The 23001-nt window shown below is 39.0% G+C and overlaps 1 protein-coding gene across 1 annotated transcript; it reads left to right on the top strand.

Annotated features, from left to right (window-relative positions):
- Positions 1-620: 620 nt before the first annotated feature.
- On the top strand, positions 621-22961 carry fbxw8 (F-box and WD repeat domain containing 8). Its single transcript, XM_085426255.1, has 11 exons — positions 621-1211; positions 1299-1403; positions 2286-2450; positions 3103-3191; positions 8400-8557; positions 8828-9024; positions 9426-9644; positions 16171-16298; positions 20819-20992; positions 21449-21565; positions 22542-22961. The coding sequence occupies exons 1-11, from the start codon at positions 762-764 to the stop codon at positions 22705-22707; spliced, it is 1968 nt and encodes a 655-aa protein (XP_085282381.1). The 5' UTR covers positions 621-761; the 3' UTR covers positions 22708-22961.
- The last annotated feature ends 40 nt before the right edge of the window (positions 22962-23001 follow it).

Raw genomic sequence — 23001 nt, 5'->3', positions numbered from 1 at the left:
CCCAGCTTTTCTCCAGCTTATCCCCGATCCTTCGTAGGCGCGACGCGAGCAGTTGAGCCACGGAGCACGGCGAGGGTCGACGGGAGCTGCAGGTTGAGTCACCTGGAAGCAGCAGAGGATGGTCTATCGGCAGCCAGCACATCTCGTCTTCGCGGCAAAACGCACGGTCTACTCAGTTTAAGTCTTGAGGATACAGGACCCTCCTTCTCTTTTTCTCAGCAAACCTTTACAGTGTTTGCGTCCCCCCTTTCTCCCCCACCTCTCTCACTACTGTATTATTCATTACAGTGTCACATGGTGTGGGGTTTACATCATCTTTTCCCAAAAGAGCGATGCAATGATTAACTCTTGGATCGCTCCTGTTTGGTTTTATCTTGGGGAGTTTTCTGCATTAGCACGCTTAAATTCTTTTAAAGTTCTAATAAAAATTGCACTTTTTCTAAAATGTGATCATCCTGTACACATAACTATGTAATACGAAATAATAAATTTTGTATAAAAACAAATTGCCAAAACATTGCCCACAAATACAATATATCTCCCCCTGCAATCGACGCGTCTATAATAAAAATGCGGAATTAAAAGTTTGGCGGAACTTTTGCACATTTGCTCGCTTTCCCTCTTCGGACTATTTATACAGGAGGACGTGCTTGTTTTTTGTCGGTGTCGTTCTGTTTCTATTCTTAACTCGTCTGTAAAACTACAAAATTTTACTTTGTAATGTTGAAAAAAAGTTAGATTTTCAGCGATGACAGAAGAATATGGCAGAGAACGATCTTGCTGCGTTCAGGGAGCGTTGGAAACGAGAGTTATCGAGTAAAAAGGGGGAGCAACGACTGGTTTGTGCGCCTTCCTCTTCCCGGGATATTGATGATCAGTTAGGCCAGAGAGACTTAAAAAATCTTAACAAGGCCGGTAGTTATTCAAAGCCAGAAGAAGGTGGTTGCACGGAGCATGTTCGTGTAGGGGGAAAACCTGCTGCTCTTGCTGCTGCCGCAGAGACAGAGGATCAGCCTCAGTATGTGTCCATTGCAAGTAGTTTGCTGGATGGAAGGACCAGCCCTCTGTTGGACAGAATTGAGGAGGAGAGGAGCAGGAGAAAGAGGCAATATCATAACATGACTAATGTCTGCAGCTCATCCTTGCAGCAGCAGCCTCAGGGAAAGGTCAAGAAAGAAGAAGAGCTGGTAGACCAACTCATTCAGGATCTGGTATGAGAGCGATAATGCACACCGTCAGATGGTACTTGACCACAGTCAGCTGGGTATATAATGTGTGTTTAATGATCTGTTTTGCAGAATGAAGTCAATGACATTCCCTTCTTTGATATTGAGTTGCCGTATGAGATAGCTTTGAAGATATTCCAATATCTCAACTGTGCAGAACTAGGCCGATGTGCCCAGGTAAGCAGTCTGAGTAAGAGGCTGGACAAACGTCACCTCAGGGGTGCAGGTCAGTGTTTTCATCCACCAGCTCCAGAATGAATCTTAGAGGTTAATCAGGTTTTTCACAAGACGACGTTGCAAGGCCTTGTATTCACTGATGGAAAACCCTGGTACTGTAGTTTTCAGCCAACAGAAGGGATTCATTTGATGAAAAAAGTGTTTACATAAATAGGACATTGTTTTGGCAGTCACTTCAAAATAAAATAAATTGTCCAATTAATGGGACAGGAATGGACATATGCTTATCTGGTTACTCGTGAGTATTCTTCGCTATTTTCTTGTGAAAATAGAGCTCTAAAATGTGTTTAAATGGGCAACAGAGAAATAAATCATTATTTTATTGAACTACTTGGTGACTTAAGTCTTGCTTAAGTGAGCGAGTGGATAACATCAAGGGGTTATTGCAAGTATCTATCTTTCACATTCTAAAAAGGGTTTTTGAACCTCTACTTTAGAAGAACAGTTGCACACTGACAAGCGTTACAATCTGGGAGTGATTCAAATTAAAACAACTCTGAGGCTAAAACAAATTATTTTGTTGCACAGGGACCAGAAATCTTCATGGCCAAAACCGCACCCCAGCTATACAATAGCGATGTGTTGTGATTTAAAAAGTTAAGTTCTTCATTTGTAGCAACACATACTGAATTGCTTAGGGCAGCTTTATTTGCCTTTCATGACTTAATTTGGTACAGATTAATAAATTACATTTTGTGTGCCAGACCCGCATGTGACGAGTCCATTTGGCAGTCAGCCGAGCTTGTTAAATAGAAATAAGTGATGCAAGCTCTTAATGTATGCTGACTCAATCCACAGTTACACGGTTTAATCTTCTCTCAGGTGAGCAGGGCATGGAGAGTCCTTGCAGAGGACTCTGTTCTGTGGTTCAAGTTGTGCGTGAGGGATGGTTACCATCAGAATGCCAGCATGTCTGACTCGCCCTGCTGGAAGAGTATGCTGCGAGACTGCAGGAACTCTTCTAAAACGGTGCGCTTCAACTGGAAGGTGAGCTTGAACTACTTTACTGTGGCGAATCAGATGCTTCCATCCAGCAGCTGTGCAAAATTGAAGAATAAGTCAAAAGACAGTCTTTGAATGACCTACAGATTCACAAAGATTTCATTTTCACTGCATTTCCTCACTGGACTTTGCACAACTGGAAAAGCTGGTGACAAGTTGACCTAGATAACTGCCTTTCCTGCTTTCTCAGAAAAAAGGCAGACTTTGGGAAAGCGTCTCCTGAAGCACTTACTATTCAAAACTGGGGCCCATTAAAATGTGGGACATTATGTCAATTTGTGATACTGGGACAGAGGATGAAAATCCTGTGCTGTCATACATAAACTGGGACATCGACTTACCCTAATTGTATCGGTAAAACTAACAGACAGACATGCACTCACACTTGCACCTACCTTCAAAATATGTGTGAGGTAGCCAGAGAAAAACCCGCACAGGCAGAAGAACATGGACACTATACAGCAAGGCCCTTACAAGCTTTCTTTTGTAAAGCATCACTGCTTCACTTCATTGGGAAATACTAATTGTTACTGTATTTCTCAGACTGATATTAGTGCAGAACTGACAGTAGACCAGCTGCGCGTCTCTCATCTAATAAAATATATCAGTTTTCAGCCAGCCTATAATTTTCACCTAGAATCGAGTGGGATCCATCAGCCAGCTGCAGTTCGAGTTGGGGAAGGTGCTCTGTGACGTCAGCTCCTATGACAACTTCGTCTTAGCTGGGTGAGTATCAAGGATGCATATAGGATGCTTCTGACAGCCGATTAGTAACGATGTTAACTGTAATGTTGACTCCTCATATACTCAATTCTTCTGCCTTGTGCTTCTGTCTCTTTTTCTTGTCAGGTGTCTTGGTGTAAATTAATCTTGATCATAACCTTTCTGATTCTTTACTGGGTGTTTAATTAAACATGTATGACTATATGTCTTATTGCAGTGGTTACTGACAATCCAACACATTTGGTTTTCCCTTATTAGGGGGATAATTCATTTAAAGTCAATTGAAGAATCAAGTGAAGCAGTTAGAAATGTACTTGCAGTAACACTTAAGTGACTTCAATTTCATGGGATGAGACAGGCGGTGAATTTAAGACTATAAGCTGGTAATAATTTTCTGGTCAAAGATTTGGAACATGTGATAGTTAACAGTGTAAATAAATGATTTTCTAACATTGTTACCAAAAATTAACACGTAAGTCAGTACTTATCAAATATCGTTTATTGTTCCATTTTTACAGTTGAGATCAGTTTTTCACTTTGCTGACATTCACCACCACCACCCCAAATTTTGAGAAGCTTCAGAGAAAGAGGGTGGAGTTGAAGTGGTGCAAAAGATTTTGAGACTAAAGAACGTGCACAGACGGATGCCTTAAGTATCCAAATGTATTGCCACATTCAGTCACATGTCATTGGCCCACATGAGTGTGATGTCCACAATTATCATTCGTATAGCTCACAGCACTGACATTTACAAAAAAGCCTTAAAGCCTCCCATAGGGTTAGTTGCCAGGGGGCTAAACTGTTAGTGGACGTTCTATGTGCCATCTTCTAATTCCTTTTCCATTTCCATTTCTTTTGATGATGAAGATGAAGATGAAAATAAAGGCCAAGTTAAAAGAGCCATGATAATGTACTGAGTACTCTGGAATTTAGTGACTGGTGTGATTCAGTCAAAACGAGTGTCTTTATGGTCCTATGGTGAGGGAAGGGTTAAATAAATTGCAGTTTAAATAAACTGCAACTGCTTTGAACTAGTTGGCTGAGACAGTGATTGATTGTGAGTGGCCAAAGGGACCCAATAAGGCCTCAGAAATTTGGAGCATCTCTTTAGAGTGATGTGATTAGAGTCCCCTCAGTCCTGCTGTGTCCCACTGATAAAAAGCACATGTAAGACACATAAAACAACGAAAATTGCATTTATGAAATAAGGCACCTTGCACAATGTTAACATGCTGTTAAATTGTTCTTTTTCTTACTACTGCTATTAACAAATTAACAATATCAATACTTTTCCCATTATATTAAAAGTTAATTCAACTAAGGTAATTCAACTACTTGAATTTGTTTATCTAGAAAGGAATCAATGGCCGTTAAGAGTAATCAGAAGTGATTCAATTGTCTCCACTAAATCTTATTAGAAAACCAGTGAAATGAGATTTGGCACTTAAAAAGCAACATAAGATGCTGTCTCGTTAACCCAACAGTTCTTAAAGTCACACAATAACATAGAGGCCGGATCTCCCGAGGCTTGCGTGAAGATTGCAGTAATCAGTGCACAACTCTTCTTGTACAAAGTTTTTGACGAGTTCCTTGGATATGATTCAACATCATCTTCCTCCTGTTGATAGCTGGCATTGTGCTGACGTACCAATTAAGTCAAAGTGTGTGTCCCAATTGTCTACTCTCTGCCAAACCCCGCTAACAAAGTCATGCATGCAAATAACGGGTGCTCGCATGAACACCCTGTGTCACACTTGCTGTGACTGCATGACACACTGCGACTGCACACTTGTTCAGACATGATGGTATCCGCGGAGGTGGGAACTTTGGCAGTTTGCTGTCTCCTGTAGAGAGAGCTCATTGGCTTAGGCGAAAAAAGAAAAAGAAAAAAACAGGAAAGAGGAAGGTTTGAGAGTTTTAGGTGTGATGGGATATAGTTAGGGCTTTTCCACTAACTTGGAGTCTGGTGAAATGACATGACATGAACAGAAGGTCATGTTCCAATCTGTTGAAGAAATTGTGCTACTAGAAATGTTATTTTTGAGTGAGCTGCATGAGGTATTTTATGATCAATTAATCATCCTTGCAAATAAATTCACTTTTGTGTAACTAATGTTAATTTAATCCCTGAGGTCTACATTGGTGTGACCCATTGATTGGATTCCCGATAAGTTAGATTGGTTTGGCCCCGAGTTAGGCAGACAGCATCAAATGTATGAAAGAAAATGAAAGAAAACCTTTTTTTGTTTTTTTTTTCCTTGAAAGACTAAAAGTGGAGGAAAAAAAAATCACCGAAATCAAATTTAAGCTTAATTTTAGCATCTGGTCTAGGGTTATTAATTAGTTTGTTGATAGATAAAAAAATGTATTTCATTAAAACTTTTGAAGAAAAACTGGTAAAGTAATTTGTCAGCCAATTGACCAAATTAAAAGTTTTTAAATGTGAGAATTTCTCTAATATTTGTAAATTTGTAAATTGCATACCAATTAATTATCAAGCCAAACTTCATACATGGTCTGAATTAGTTTTGTTTTAATGTGTCTGAAATCGTACATGCATATTCTTCTTCTTATTATTCATTTTTTAAATATATAATGCATCTCTATGTATTATAAGGTAAGCTAAAACTTTATTTATATAGCACCTTTCTAGATAAAAGATCACAAAGTGCTTCACACAACGACAACAAAGTATAAAACAAAACAGACAACAGTTAACTAAATGCAATTCTAAAAAAAGTGTTTTTATTTGTTTTTTTAAAAGAAGCTACTGAGTCCAGAGATCTTAAGCTCGGTGGGTGTGAGTTCCACAGTCTGGGAGCCACAGTGGCAAAAGCTCTGTCTCCCTTAGTTCTCAGCATTGTATAATGAATGACAAGTAGACCCTGCTTACATGACCTACAGTGACCTGCTAGGGACATAGGGCTGTAGAAGTTCAATGATGTAGGCAGGAGCTTGTCCATGAAGAGCACCAGAATGTTAAAATGGACTCTGAATTCAATGGGGAGCCAGTGCAGCTGTTTTGGTCAGAAGTCTTGCTGCAGTGTTTTGAAAAATCTGTAGACGCTCCAAAGAGTCTGTTTAAACACTTAAACAGTAAATTACAGTAGTCTTGATGAAATGAAAGTATAAACGACAATCTTCAGTTCAGTACGAGATACAATAGGGCTTAGTTTAGAAATGTTTCTTTAGTGATAAAAGCAGGACCGAAACAGAGATTTGACGTAAACATCCGAAGTGAAAGCTAGGTCAAAGATTGCCCCTAGATACCTGATAGACGATTTCACAAATGTTGCAAGGGGACCAAGAGCATTCATTATCTTAGGTACGTGTCTATCAGGAGAACATACAAGGACTTCAGTCTTTCCTTCTATAAGTTGGAGGAAGTTGTCAGCCATCCAAACTTTAATGGAATCTAAGCACTCATTCAAAATCTGTAGCTTAGAAACATCTTGGGGCTTAAAAGAAATGTATAACTGGATATTGTCTGCGTAGCAGTGGTAACAGATGTCCTCAAAGGGGCTCAAAACATGCTGGAGGGGAAGTAGATATATTAAGAACAATAAAGGCCCCAGCACAGAGCCTTGTGGCACACCATAGTACAGGGACGTCGAAGATGGCCTGTATTTAGAAACTGCCACAAAAAAGTAACGTTCATACAGATATGATAAGAACCACTCTAAGGCAGATCCAGATACACCGACCCAGTATTTTAGTCTTTCAAGTAGGATGTGATGGTCAACGGTGTCAAAGGCCGACGTGAGATCCAACATCAGCAAAACAGAACATTTTCCTGCATCGTTTTGCAACAAAATATCACTGGAGACCCTAAGAAGGGCTGTTTCAGTAGAATGGGTTCTACGAAAGCCAGACCGGAATTTGTTAAGAATATTATGTTTGTCTAAAACTGTAACTGCTGGTAAGAAAAGGTCTAACTTAGGTTTTTTTAAAAGGGGTTGTATACCAGCATTTCTAAAATAAGCAGGGACTTTACCAGATGTCAGAGAGGTGTTAATTATGGTGAGCACACAGGGACCAGTGGAATGGAAGACACTTTTGAATAGCGATGCAGGCAAACAGTCAAGTGAACAGGAGGATGCTTTCATTGAGCTAACTATTTTTACCAGCTCGGGTAGTGAAATGGGTAGAAAATGTTCTAAAATAACAGACCAAGCTAGAGTAGGATCAGACAGTGCATAAGCTGATGGGGAAAAATAATTTCCTATATTACTAATTTTTTCTAGAAGGAAGGAAATTTTCACAGTCTTCATTTGAATAAATGGGGCAGCAGGTGGAGCAGGAGTAATAATGTCAATACAGTAATAGTGTCAAATAACACCTTAGGATTACCTCTGCCCTTTGCAACCAGATAAGATAAATAGGCAGCCCACGCATCTCTAATTGCATTGTTGAAAGAAACTAACAGATCCTTGAAGTAAAGGAGATGAACATTTAAATTAGTTTTCTTCCACAAGCTCTCAGCTTTGCGACAATCACGATTTAAGCAGGAAATATTGTCATTTAGCCAAGGTGAGGACTAAAAACAGAAGCTTGTCTCATTTTAACTGGACAAATTTCATCCAAAATGGAAAGACAATGCTTATTAAATAGATCTCTTAAGAAATCGGCATCGCTTTGAGGGGATGGATTTACATTAAAAGCATCTAAAAAAGTCCCGCTGTCGAGGAATTTATGAATACAGCGGCGAATACAGTGATGATCAGAGATAAAAATGTCATCAGAACAAATAAAATCAATATTTAAACCCAAAGTAAAATCAAGGTCCAGTGTGTATCACTGTGTATGTGTGCATATCCCAGTCTCAGTGAAAGTATACTTTTAAATAAATGATCAAATATTACTTCATTTGTAGTAAGACAGAAGTTTTAGAGCTGTGATGTATAAAAAATTTAAAAAGGAACTGAAAACTCGTGGTGGGCAAGCTGTCCTGGAAAATGGGGCGAAATGTTTGTTATTGTGTCGCCCAAACAACACCATCGTAATTGTCGAAAGATCGTGTAACAAAGGATGAAAACAAAATAACAAGTCAGAGTGAGCAAAGGAGGAGGGTGTGAAAGGGGAAATGATTCAGCGGTGAGAGGGTGACGTCAGGTGTTCTCGAAGGTGGAAACTTTTCAACGTGCTGTAAAAAAAAAAAGGTCAACAAAACTTTCCTTAGACTGATGAACTTTTTGCGTGTTTGGATTTAAGGTACACGTCTGGTGATGTGAGGCTGTGGGATACCCTCCACTGGGACTCAACGGCTTCGTACCTGAAGGCCAATAGTCTGTCTGCTAACACTGAGCCGAGACCACATGTTAGTCACGTCCAGGTCAACGGCACGCTGGCTGCTGCTGCGTATGAAGATGGTCAGTGTTTGTGTGTATATGTGTAATGCAGTGGTATCTTTTGGGCAAAGCATTGCCCACACCAAATACACACTATGTATAACTTCTAATCAAAAGCAAGGCAATCATTAGTCTTTTCAATCAACTTTTCTTTATCAAGCCTAGAAACCTATGGTTAGATGCACTTGTAATTTCTGTACATGATGCCCTTTGTTTATCATTTTTCCTTATGTGATAAATGCATACATTAAATGCATACAGTAAAAGACTTGGGGACTGTTTTTGGGATAGGCTGTGTAGACCTGTGGAGCACAGAGACAGGTGGGGAACCCATCTACCACTACCAGACTCCAGGGAGGATCCAAGTTCTGTCCCTAAGCCCTGACAGTCCTGTCCTGATCTCTGCCACTGGATCAGATGTTCGGCTTGACTGCGCAAAAGACTGTGGCTACTGGAGGACAGTATGCCAGACTCAGCTACCCAAGACTGTGAGTCAGAGTTCTTCATTTTTATCAGATGACACATTTCAATGTGCAATTATGTTAATTAATAGACTGTTGCTTTCAACTTTTCTCTGAATATCAAGTTAGAAATTGGCTTTCGTTGGGGTTTGGACTGTGGAGGAAATCACTTAAAGTACTGGTTATTTATTTAGTATCCTGGTAGTTTGAGTTCACAGGCATAGTAGTAGGCATTTATGTGGCAGGTAGGGAAGGACAAAAAAGACCAAGGTGACATGATCAAAGAATTAAAAAGTGCAGTGATTAAATGACTTGTACATAAGTGTGCAAGTAATGTACTAAAATGCAGTTATATACTTAATAAAGTCACTTTCTATACTGATGTATATGTAAAAAAAAAATGTGCTCCATCCTGTCTAATCTCACAGGTAGAGAGCATGACTTTAGTCCCAGGTAGGGACCAGCAATGTCCGTTGGCAGCTCTGGCAGCAGGAGAGTCCATGTACCTGTTGGACCCTCGGGAGGAGGAGCCATTGATGCTCCACTCAGTCTATGGTCATCCTGTTACCTGCTTGGATGCCTCAGAATCCCATGTTGCATTTGGGGTGAAGCGCACAGGCTGGGCCATGCATGACGGAGGGAACAAGGTGGGTTCAGCTTCTGTGTACAGTTCCCATAGAAAATGAACACATAGGTTTTAAAAGTACCTTAATTTAATCAGTGTAATTACACAGTTTCTTCAGAAAACCTAAAACTGAACCCTGGCACTTTTTTGCTATGTGATGTATATGGCACATGAAAAATCAAAGTTGAGTAGGCCTTAATGTTTATAAAGCACTGCAAAGCTTCAGGTCTGCTCGTGGATGAAATCAGCAATAAACAGTACAGCTGGCCATGATTGTCCAGTTTTTGACTATGATGATGTAGTATGAACAGGGAATTATTCGTCTGCTAATAGTGGCAAATGAACCATTTTCTAGTCTGGTGTAAAATCCATTTACTCAATAATAAATGGATTTTTTTATTGGGAAAGTGAATTATTTTATTAAAACTAGGGGTTTTGTGATATACCAGCATTAACAATGATTATGACATTTAAAAATAAAAACACATGTAACATTTTTGTTTTTGTAAAGCTTATGCATGCTCACACATGCACACATATCAGGTGTTGCTAGTTAGTGGGGACATCTCATTGACATAATGCTTTTCCTAGCTGCTTATCCTAACCCTAACCATCAAAAATGAATGCCTTACCCTAAACCTAACCATAACCCAATTGTAACCCTGACACTAAAACCACATTTTGAGTGTGAAAAATGCCTTCAACCCCATAAGCACCTTGATTTTTGGTCCACATGTGGGCTGTTGGTCCCCACCAGTGTAGTAAATTTGAGATTTTGGTCCCCACCAAGACATTAAAAACACACACACACACACACACACACACACACACACACACACACACACACACACACACACACACACACACACACACACACACACACACTTTTGTTATAAGTTTAATTTCATTTGCCCAAAAACAAGCTCTCAGTAAAAGCTATAAAAGTCAACATAAAGCACGTTGTTATAATGGTACATCTGCAACTCTTCACTTGACATATGCATTTTTTTTTTCTGGGAGAGAATAAAGTGATTATCCACAGTTTTGTTTTTTTTTGGCCACTAATTTACATGCTGTTATGATGATTATTTAAGCCTTTATGAAGGGCACTCCAGTATGTATGTATGTGGGATTGTAATCTAGTGTTTGTATGTTAATGGAATTGATGGAGCTGTATCAAGGTTTTGTGGTGGGTGGAATTGAAAATACTGCGAAACACAAATAAACCTAAACAAAACCTTGAACGTCGACCAACTAGATGGAAGGCCTCTGGACTCTGCAGCTGGATTTTAAATGTATAAAAAGCTACCTTGACCTCGCTAATTGAAATGGAAGGTTTCCATCAGAGTTAACAAGGTCAGCTGTGCTCACAGCAGGTGCGTAATGAAAAAATGGGAAGTTGTACGGGGTAAATAATTTGGTTTGTTTAAATGGAATGATGCATGTTTTGTTGCACAAATATAATTTACTGAGTGAAAAGCAGTGAGGACAAAAGTTTTGGCTTTAGGCCAGTGTCAGTTTTAATCACTGGCTTGTAGCTGAAATACCAATCTTCTCTTAGGGAAAAAAAAGAACAACATTTTGGGGAATAGATTCATTTTCCCTTTTTAAATCTGGTCTATATTTACAACTGCTTCTGGTTTTTAGGTGCTCTGCTCTGTGTCTAAACTTTCTTGCGGGTGTGATTACTATTACTTGAGGTCCCTTTAGACCCCCTGGGTCCCTTTAGAAATAATGTCATGTGCCTGTAGGGGATTAGTTTATAGCATAAATAGCTAGCCTAAATAATGCAAACCCTCTCTGGACCTCTGCTCTTAATTACTAGAGCTTTAGGAGCACCTTTTGTGGAGTGTTGTTCCTTGATCTGTATCTGTTTGCTTCTAATAATACTGTGTTTCTAAGGACTCCATGTACCTAATTGACTCTTAAGCCATTACTTAGAGACTACAAATAGCCATGAGACAAACTCATCTTTTGGGATCTGGGGACAACTAGTCAGCAGTTATTATGTGGTCAGGTTCACTTCATCTAAATCATGTGTTTCTGTGATGATAAAGATTCAAGTAAACTGCTTATTCAAAGAAGGCAGTCTCAATTAAATGTGGTGGTGGAGTGGTAGCTGTAGAGCTGCAAATACCCACTGTGTGTGTGAGTGCACACACCAGTTTGTTGGTGACTTATTGCTTTTTGGCAAAGATACTACACTGACATCATTCCTGTTAGAAATCACAGCTGGAACGCTGCAGCACATTTTCAGCGACAGCACTAAAGCACCACATAGTGGACCAAAGAGAGACTAGCAGTGAAACCTTAATATATGATGATCCTCTTAAATAGTATAGAGACTGACATTTAGGTAAGCATTTGTTATTTTAAGGGTCTCACTTTTGTATCACTTAATTAAATCCACCAACCAAGAAGGTTATCTGATTGATTCAATTAATATATTTCTGTTTGTTTGTCTGATTGTTAACAGAATTTTTCAAAGATTCTAGCTAGAGTTGGGTGAAAAAATTTTCCTGGGGTAGAGCTCGATCCAACTGGAAAGTGGTTAACTTTTTTTTTAATTGGAATTTTGGAAGTATTTTTTGCCCTCGAAGCTGAGGCAAAGTTAGAAATTTCCTTTCATATCTTCACAAAACTCTTTAACTGAAACAAGAAAAACTGGGAAGCATCCTCTTAATGTTCTCAAGAAAATATCACAAGCTAATACGGATGGATCCATGGATGCAGTCTCAAACGTGCTGTTTTTGCTGTTTCTGTATTTAATTTTGAGCTGATTTGTAGAAAAAATATTTGTAGCTTGATAAAAGAGGAAATTGGTTTTATAACTGAAAACATTCTTTGCTTCTTGCTTTTCCAGAGTGAGAATTATCTGTTTTTGTCTCTTTTTGCTTCATTTTTAATTGATTACTATCAGTTTTTCTTGTGGGATGTGGGGGTCTGTAAATCAGATAGCACCAGATATGAAATTTGTTTCCTAACTTACTGGTGTTCATAGACAGTGTGACAAAATATTTACTGGAAAAATTATAGACAGCTAAGTGGATCGTTCAGGCTGTAGTTGGCGCCCTACTCCTAAAGTGTTATCCCGAGTACTGTACATTGTTGGGATTGCCTCTGATTCTAAAACCCCCCACCCAGCTCTAACATTATTCCGTAAACACAGCTAGTCTCAGACAGTCCAACTGAGATCATATTTTTTATCTTCAGCTTTAAAATTGGTTAAAATTTTAAAGCTGGTTAAAAATGAAAATCAAAGGTTCCTCTCCCAGTATGCACTGCCTTTTAGATCTGATTAATTTCACTCGCAGATCAGATACATGTGGTCTTTGGTATCCCATCTCAATTATGCCAATTCATGATTGGCATGACTAATTAAAATATCTTACAAATTTAATTAACTTGTCTGTCACTCCTGTCACGCTTCTATCAGCAATTTTCATACCGTGAAGAAGACAAAGCACAACTTGGCTGCAGCTATTAGTTATGCCTTTAGTAAGAAAACATATGGTTCATTAAAATCTGTTAAGATACATGGAGGTGGCATCCAAGGAAGTCATGTAACACCTTTTTTTCCAGACAGAAGAGTGAAGTATTTCAATTTACAGCATTTTGACCCAGATAAAACTAACCGTGCTGCCACGTTTCTGTTGAGCTAACTCGTTGTGCTGTTGTGTGACTTTATTGAAGTTTTGTTTGAAAATCAAAGTTTGTTTTGTGTCGATCACATCAGAGATTATCTCTCACACGTTGGCTTGCAACAGCTTTTAGCTTGCACTTTTTTCTTTCTTTCTTTTTTTTGTAAATCTCCCCTCCCTCGTTTGTGTGTGTGTCTCTGCGTGTGTGGTTGAAGCTACTCTCCAGGTCCTCATTACTACTAGTCTTCCCCTTGCCATTGGACTAGGGGCACCCTGGCATCTGCCCTGCTTGTGGCACTGCATTCAGAACAGGCTGGCTTCTTCACTGGCAAACTATCAATCCTCTGCAGTGGATCTACCGCTGAGCTCAAGTGCTGTCTGAAAACCTGTCATCTGCTTGTTGCCCAAAGTTCAGAGGGCTGGTTAGATGGGCTGTGTTTGTACAGCATGTACAAATGTGGGTTTTCTATATTTATATAGAGAACTACTAATCTGTCAGGACAGAAATCAGATCATTAGGGATAAATAATAATAATAATAATAATAATAAAGTTTTTAAAAGAGCCCAATAGCAATTTTCAGTCACCTGTGCATGATTAAGTAAATATTCTGTAAGTATGCAAATCTAAAAAGAGCAGCATGGCGCGACATCTGACGTATAAATGTAAATTTTTTGTTTGTCCATAGAGAATTCAGCCTCAATCCCAACCCTCTGTACGACACTGTAAGTGTTCACAAAGTGAAATGTAAAGTGCAAGTCTTAGAAAGTGTTGGCTGGAACAAACCTAACAATATGCGTTTCATCCGATGCGCTCACATCTGTCTGTCCGTATATTTAAAGCAAATATAGAGCTGAATCCAAACAAAAGGGTGTGGTCCAGTAAAAAAGCCCGCAGTCTGTAGGTTTTTTTTAAACCGGTGGATTCTTTTGTTGGAACAAAAACCAACAGAAGGTTGAGTTTCCATGTCACAGGATGATTTCCCATTGCTGGTCTATGATATGACACACCAAGCCAGTTTCTGCGCTTTTGTACAGATTATCAAAGCATAAAAGATTTTCTTTGACATGTAGTAGTAATTGCTAAGCTTTTCATCTTTTTAAAAGCATACAGAGTAATTACATAAACATCCCAATACAAGCAACTATTAGAGCTGCTTTTGTTTGGAAGCCTCACTGGAGATTCATCTAATGCATTAACCTAACAGCTTCTCTGTCGCCATACGATTATCCTTTCTCTGCTGCTTTCTGCCTGTAATATTATCACTAAACAGCTCCTTTGCCTCCCTCAGCGATAATTTTAGTGGGTGAGGTAGGCAGATATTTAATAGAAGTATCTTCCAGAATCTGCAGTGATTCATTGTGAACAGCAGGCTTTGTGCCCCCCCCTCCTTCTCAATTCATGGTACTCCCTCTTTTCTCCTGTCCAAATCCTATCAAGCTGTCATTTCAAAGTCCGGTGTGATTTGGGTTTTGCCCCGGGGTGGTGCACAATTAAAGCTCTGCTTGGCCCAAATAAGGGACACACAAAAACTGCTGGCACCTCCTCAAGGCTTACATCATCTTTCTCCTTTTTTGAAACTTCTTTTATGTTTCCTGCTGTCTCTCTACCCCCCTCCCTCTCTCTCTCTCTCTCTCTTTCTCTGTCTGTCCTTTTCTATCCCTCCTTTCCTTTTGGCCCTCTTTTGTTCTCTCCCTCCCTTCTCGCTTTAATTTCTTTGTCGTTTTAATTATTCAAAGACAATTTTGCCTGGCGGTTATCCTGTTTGTTCTGTCTCGTTTGGATGAGAAAACACCAGCCGCTAATTGACCAATTAGGCCAGCTCCAGATGACATCATTGTAACTTGTATGAGGAAAGTTTATTGCCGTCATCAAGCCAAAAGCAGGAAAGGCTGTAATTGAAGTTTTCCTTCAGGTCTTTTTTTTCCCCCCTCAGTTCATCTTCATGCATTCACATAATTGGCCAAGGGTGTTTGCCGTTACCTGTAATTGTCAATTGTACAGTAAGTTAGTGCAGTATTACCGTCTATCCAGTATCACAAGTTTTACTTTGAGGTGTAGTTACATATTGTGTGTGTGTGTGTGTGTGTGTGTGTGTGTGTGTGTGTGTGTGTGTGTGTGTGTGTGTGTGTGTGTGTGTGTGTGTGTGTGTGTGTGTGTGTGTATAATTTATTTGAGGAAAACAAAGTGGATCAGAATGATCTAAGCATCATTCATTGTGATTCAGGCTTTAGCTATTTGAACTTTCTGATTTTTGGTCAATTTCCTGTAACATTGTAGGAGATTTGTAGGAGATTTGTGATTAAAGTTTAAAAACAATATTTTAATGGAGATAAACATAGTAATGTGTGTTTGAATATCTCTTGAAAATCCCAGCACTTAAACTATTACAATAGTTATTCACCTGTGCTTTCATTGCTGCACTTAAATTAGATGCAAAATGAAGCAGCCATTGTTGGGTAACAGGAAAATGTTTGTAGCCTTATTGACTGTGTGTGCGCAGATCAGATAATCTATGAATTGTAACACTTTTTACACAAAATTTTATTAGCATATATAACTAGATGATGATTAACACCGATAAAAACAGTTAAAGTTGTTATATACAATAGATTCTTTTTAACTGTCTCTGTAACAGTGCAACCCACTGACAATGCACCCTTATGCAGTTTTTATATATTCCCTGGCGACACTCAGCTGGGCATGCTTGCTGGTTTTAGGAGCTTTTTGTTGTATTTCTAGTTTTTCAGTAGGATGCTGTTATTTCGGTTGATTTGGTTTCACACTTCCACTGTAGTGTCTTATATTGAGAGCTAAAATCTGCTGTACGGTTTATGCATGTGGTGACAGTCTTGGAAGTTGACTAACTGTCATATATGAAAAGAGTAATGTTTGTCTCAAATTTCAGATCCACATCTACAGCCTGGAGACGCGCAAACCGACAGTTTCTGTCGGCAACTCACCGGGAGATTTCACTTGCATCAACCTGAGAGACAGCTCTCCTCATCTGCTGGTGTGTGGGAACAAAGACAGGAGGTAGGACACAAAAACACACATACAGATGTAAAATCGTGCATAATATCAGAAACCTGAGCCAAGAATGCAAGCTAAAAGGAGTGTGCCTGTGAAATTGTTTTCTCAAAGCGACACCTGATGATGAAGAAGGCTGGAAAGCTAAGGTTACTTGAAGTGGATAACAGATGTTTTGAAAATGTGTGAAAGACGTGGCTTGATTAAATTTGTGAATTTTTTAGAGTACAACCTTTTATGTTGAAAAACAAGGCTTTGAAAAGCTTTTTGAGATGAAAATTAATTCATTAACAGTTTTTTAGAAGAGTGATGTTCTGTTCTTTGTCTTAAATAGACAAATATCTCGCTTTTCATTGTCTTTCTCCTCCAGTACCTGGGATACTATAGAAGAGAAAAATTTGGCTATCTTGATTCTCTTCATTCATGTAGACACACTTACCACATTGCTAACCTGGCTCTCCAGTTGAGAAAAGGACACATAAAAGAGCCATTCTCTACTTGTTAGTGGTGCTACAGTGCATGAGCTGGCAGGAAAGAAAAAAATCCCTGGCGTGTCTTTGTCCAAAGCTGCCCCCGCTGTTTCTATTCAGCACCAAATCCATCTGGCTGTTAAGTAGTTGGCTGACAGCAAAAGACAGACCACATCGTATTGTTTAGGTTCTATTTTTTTCCCCCTCTTCTTACTAGTTATGACTCCTGACATTCATACAAAAGCAGGAAATGCTCCACTAAAGATCTTTTGTCAAGTGTCACAGAATTGTGATTTTCATAGTAATATTCAACAGCACCCTTTGAATGAATAATTCAGTGATTTCCTCTTGGACTTTCTGATCAGATTTTGTCCAGAGAGGTACACACACCAGGTTGGCTCTTCCACTTTGGCCCCAGCTGATGCAGCGCACAGCCGAGGACAAATGGAAATTGGGAAACTGAGGGACAGTCTGAAATCTTGGCCCTTCAACAGGGTGGCTTAAGGCCAGAGCCTAATGCATCCCTTCTTTTTGTCCAAATGAGTTTTGTCCCTTTGTTTTTTGCGAGATCCAAGGAGCACATGAGGAGTCCAAATGATGGCTGTCGGGAAAAACCTTGCCATATTTGTGTAAACAGGAACAATGTAACAAAGGGAAATATTACATATATTTAGAAATTGAAGAAATAATGAGTACTGTTACAGTTAAGAAGGACTGCACATATTGTGTTCAGCTTTGAGACCGTTTTACTGGCAAACTTATCCTTCAATCAAATGTTTTGTGGCACGGCTTCATGAACAGCTATGCCAGTTTGAAGTTTGATAGATTATACATGGGCTTATCATGCTGACCTACAGAGGTCCATTCTAACCAGGAACATCTCTGACATACAGTGAAACAGTTAAGGTTTTATTGAATGGTTTGGACCAAAATATTTCACAGACACTGTTGTGACCAGACATTTACATATGCTTGTAATGATTTCTTTAAACTGTTGATTTTTCAGGGTAGAGCGATTGTACAGCATGCATCTTTAATAATCTTTTTAAAAAAAGAAGACTTGGGTGTATAAGCCTGAATTTTGAATATTTTGGATTTTCTCTTTTGCAAACGCGGTCAAAATTATCCATGTACTTAAATACATATATTCACTTAAATCTTTTGAGGACAAAGGGAAAGTCCAAGGAAGGTCTAAGAAGGAGAACTGTAGATATACAAGTTAGGAAGGTTTTGGAATGGACTAAACAGGATAACACTAAGCTAATGACCCGCCCAAAGCTCTGACCTCAACAGTACTGATATTTTTGGACTGTGCTTAAAAGTCGAGTCTATGCGAGGAAACCAACCAATTTAAATAACTTCTTCCAATTCTACCTAGAGTGGTGAAGGATCCAGCCTGAATTATGAAGGAAGGAGCTTGTTGATCACTACCAAAATCACCTGGTCAAGGTGCAACTTGCTACTGGACATTTACTTGAGCAAGTATACTTTAGACAGTATGTGGATTACAGATGCACAATGCACTAAAAGCTCCAAATTACCACGACAGTCATGCCCATGATGAGTGCTTGTAAACTTCTGACCAAAACTGTATTTACTTTCTTGTGGTCCTTGAACTTTTCTTCTAGAGAAATAATGCGGTTGATATTTGTGGTTTTCAATGAAATATTTTTCATTTGGCATTAAATTCCAAACCGCCATTTGTTTCCCACAAGAATAAATAAATAAATAAATCCTAATAGGATTAACATCACTCTCAGCTATACTTTGTGCTAATTAGAAAATGCTAGCATGCTTAGTCTCGAAACAAAAGAAAGAAATTTGATGTCCTTACGTCATGTCTGGGCTCGCCTCTGTAACAGAATGCAATCACTTATTTAGCCTTTTTTCCATCAATCTTTCTGAAAAAATGAATGTCCCTGTGTTTTCCATAATCAAAGACTAATGGACATCAACAACAGCACTTTACATCAGATACGAAAACCTAAGTGATTTTTGCTTTGTGGCATGCTTTTTTCACAAACCACAGATGCATATTTCAATCCAAAAATAGCAGGCTTTCAATTGAATAAAAAATTGCTCGAGAAACGCACAAGAAAATATGGGTTTAGTTGGAGATCGTGTTGCCCACTGCATATGCAAATGAATATTTTTGCTACAACATTTTCGGTGCACAGGCTATACGTGGCACAGCATTATCTGGCACGCAACACAAACTAGCAGTTTATTCTACGCTAAGGGGAGCATCCACAGTTGTGCACATTATATTACTCCAAAATCGATCAATTTTAAAAAAAAATTGTGGTGGAATTTGGTTTATTCCACTTAAATCTCCATCTTATTGTTGATCATTTAATACTTAACCCATAACTTTGAATGGAAAAAAAACAAAATGAACTTAACAAATTATTTGAACACTGTTACTCAACTGTAGGAGCCAAAATTAGTTATTCCCAGTTTTTAAGACATCCATTTTAACGGAATATCAAGCTTAGCTAAAACTACAAGACCGGTGCAATCATCCAATCACACCACTGAATCGGTTGTCTCTCTCAGGGCGCAATGATTGATGTCTTCTTCCAGCGTTAGGTAAATAGCTTTTCAGGGGTTAACTGCACTTCTCCCACACATCTCGTATTAGGGAGAGCTCCTCTTGATTAATGAAGAAGAGCCTAGCCAGTGACAGTTAACTGAAGACAGAGCCGCCTTCTGCTTTAGATTTATGGTTCCCCAAGGTCTGGCAGTAATGGTCAGTCCTCATTGTTTAAACGTGTGCTTCCATCACGTAATGCCACTAAACAGGCAGAACTAACTGCAGACAACAAGTCCTCAGTGCCCATTTAGCTATTTAAGGCTGATTCTTTTAAAAAGTTTGGAAGGGAAAATGAAATCTGTCTGAGTCCCCAAAGTGAATTTGATTATGGTAATGAGGTCTTGGAAGAAGGTTGGGCCTGGATAGAGTCATGTCCTGGATGCTTTCAGCTGCAATAAACCCACAATGACAACAGATGGAGCTGAGGGTCCCCTGGGCTCATGTTGCTGATAAAACCTGGAGAGTAAAAAGCCTGCTCTTATTGCTTTTCATCCCTCAGATATACCAGCAAATTAATAATAATTATCATATCATCATAAAAGCTTATTTTAACACAGAAAGGATCAGAGAAACATAGAAAAGATTAAAAGAAAATCCTTGTCAAACTTTAAAAGAGGTAAACGGTAACGTTAAATACAAAAGTGAACAAAAGTACAACAAATGAAGTAAAACTTGCTACACTTTATTAAAAACATGAGGTGACAAAGATAAGTGTTTGAAAATGGATCAGAGAAAGTATCCTTTGTCGTGTTCATTCTGTCACGTTCGACATATGAACTGTTTATTTACAGTGCACAATATACACTCCCTATATGTGCTGTCAAATATATTTATACACTTTGAATTCCTTCTTATTTTCTACAGTATCTGCACAACAGCAGCCTTTTCATTCCACATTTGTGCATGTGGGTGTTTTGCTCGCCCTTTGTGTTTTCTTTTTTTGCTTCGTTCTTGAATATTGTTTAGATCCTTGTTTAGTTGGTTTTGGATTTCTGTCTGTATTCCAGTTACTTATTAGTTGGTAGTCATGTTTAAATAACTACTATAATCTTGGTTTGTTGAATCAAATTATGAAATAGTTGTCCAGATGCGAGAACAAATCAAGCTGGGACTAAAGTTTGGAGTGGGCCATCTGTGCTGAAACGTTTCCTTCAAGAAGTGAGAATAGAGTCCTTTTGTCTGCAAATGAATGCACTCTTTGATAAACTGTAGCTCTCCCTTGGTATTAGATGTCCACTTTTGTTAAAAAAAATCCAAAATTAGCTAGAGTGCTATTGTACTTACTTCACTTATTTTTCTATGGGTCTTACGCTGGATCATCAGGGGAGTTTTATCAAGGATACCAACAATAAAGTGGCCTGTGAAGGATGTCTGACTTAAATAACTGTAGTTTTATGACAAAAGTAAGCACTTTTCTCTCAATAACTTAATATTAGTTTTGGTTTTTCCTTACTATGTCTCAGGGTGAGGGTGTTCGACATAAGATCTGGCTCTTCTGTCGCATCTCTGTACGCCCACCACTTGGGGGTCACCTCTGTGCAAGCGGATGACTGGAAGATTGTGAGCGGCGGAGGCGAGGGATTGGTGTGTGTCTGGGAGATGAGGATGGGAGCAAAGCTATGGGAGATGCACAACAGGTAGGACTGTTTTCAGTACAAACTGTCAGAAACACTAAAATTGTTTTTTAAACATGTTATTTCTGCTGTATCACATTATGAGTATGGTATTTGACTTTAACATTGTAGTAAATGTAGTTCCTCATTCGAACACATTTAACCAGTGATTATGATTACTCTGTTCTCATTTCAGTTTCTTGTGCCACAGTTAACGTAATCTTCTCACATAAATGTTTTTATTTCATGTAAATTAAATTGCTTAAGACAATATTGTGGAGTCAGTTTAGTATCACACTCACATCTCCAAGCAGTAACTGTCATTTTTGTGGTGCCTTCACCGCATAGAAAACATTCAGCATCTTAACTGGTATCTTTTGTAGATGCTACAGTAGTGGATACATCCATCAGCGAAACACATGCTGGCAAGAATGCGATTTATATATTTAATATTCAAGGTGTTATCCATCTTTGCTGCAGGCATCCTGTAAGGCATGTACGCTTCAACACCAGCACTCTGGTAACAGCCAACATCCCTGATGACAAGTCGCCACGGGGAGCTTGCATCACAGATGATGACCTAACAGCTCATCGCAGGTCGTGATCTCCCTCCTACACTTTTTTTTGTTGTTGCCTGGATCTCTTCTATTCTTCTACCTCCTATAAGTCTCTTGTACAAAAGCTGGGATAGGCTCCAGCCACTATGCAACAAGCAGAAAAGAATGGAGGGATTGATGGTTGATTCCTTTTGAGAAAAGCGATACAGCTGTCATTTCTGAGTCCTCAGCAACCTGTTTTTCAACAGGTTGCTGAGGACCTTCATTAGCAAGAAGGTAGTCTCACTGTAACCAGAGGTAGCAAAAATCCTTAGGTGAGATCATGTTTTTGTACAGAACAACAGTACCTTCTTTTAGTAAGACCTTACTCATCACCTTACCTGTAATTTGAGAAATCTGTCTGCCTATGCTTCTGTCTGTTCTTGGTAGGTCTATTAGTGGACACACACACACACACCCTGTGTCTTTGTTAGGATGAGCATTTTTCACATTTGAGCTAAAGCGTGTTACCAGCATCTCCCCAAAAATGACTGCTGTGTGGCTGCGTCGCTCAGACAAGCACGTTTGTTGGGCTATTTTTGTGAGGAGATTCGCTGTTAATGTAGTCACAAACTAACAAATTTAATTCGTACAGGCCTTTTGAATGGGTATGGAAAAAATGACAACTGGACAAACCGTTTTACAATGTTTAGTCACAAAGAGATGCTAGACATGTTTTTGTAACGTCTTTGGCTTCCTTCAGTCACTCATTCATGTTGCTTGGATAAGCATTTCTTCAGAAAGCTACAGTCTGCCCTGAACACACACAATCATTAAGTGATTGTTATCCCATATCCACATTTAAAAACAGTAATTTATGATTTTCTGGAGATGATGCATTTAGGGGATAAATGAGCTAAACTGCATGTCTGCCGTTTTGTCTCAGTCTTCTAAAGCAAAGTCTAAGCATAAATGACAATCAACAATACAAAACCTAACAGTTACTGATGTCAATGTTTTGTTTTTCTAAACTTCAGACACAGAGGAGTCATCTGCCACTATGACTTCTCTGAGGACGCCCTGTCACAGGATCACATCCTGCCCATCTGCAGGTCTGACTACATAGAGTCTTATGGCTACAACTACAACATCAGCCTAGCAGTGCCTTACGACAGGCTGTCTGGTTCCCATCCGTCCCAATGACACGCAGTTTTCCAGACTGCAAATGGACTTAATTGACTGCAATTGAAAAGACAGTAACATTTATCAGTTTGAACCTTTAAACTGTCGTTTTATTTAACAGGTCCTCTTTCATCATCCTGATCAAATCAAGGCTATTAAAATGTAGTAGTGTCGGTGTATTGTATATAACTGTTGCATAGGTATCTCTGTTATTGTTGAATCTAGCTGCCCGATGAAACACTGGGTTTGATGTAGTCCAACATCACAGGAATAAAGTCATTTTTACCTCATTTACTATATGCAAATCATTTGAAT

Source organism: Rhamphochromis longiceps, linkage group LG12 (assembly GCF_057381845.1).
Source record: "Rhamphochromis longiceps isolate RC_006_pf linkage group LG12, R_longiceps_female_GT1.1, whole genome shotgun sequence".
Taxonomy (NCBI): domain Eukaryota; kingdom Metazoa; phylum Chordata; class Actinopteri; order Cichliformes; family Cichlidae; genus Rhamphochromis; species Rhamphochromis longiceps.
Note: the sequence above shows the minus strand (reverse complement) of the source record. Positions and strands in the feature narration are given on the sequence as shown.

What these genes read in the sequence shown, in the direction of transcription:
- fbxw8 (XM_085426255.1), top strand. Translation starts at nt 762, where the DNA reads ATGGCAGAGAACGATCTTGCTGCGTTCAGGGAGCGTTGGAAACGAGAG. An exon ending in TGCTGCTGCGTATGAAGATG is followed by an intron (nt 8,558 to 8,827) that starts GTCAGTGTTTGT and finishes TTTTTGGGATAG; the next exon opens with GCTGTGTAGACCTGTGGAGC. An exon ending in TGCATGACGGAGGGAACAAG is followed by an intron (nt 9,645 to 16,170) that starts GTGGGTTCAGCT and finishes CTCAAATTTCAG; the next exon opens with ATCCACATCTACAGCCTGGA.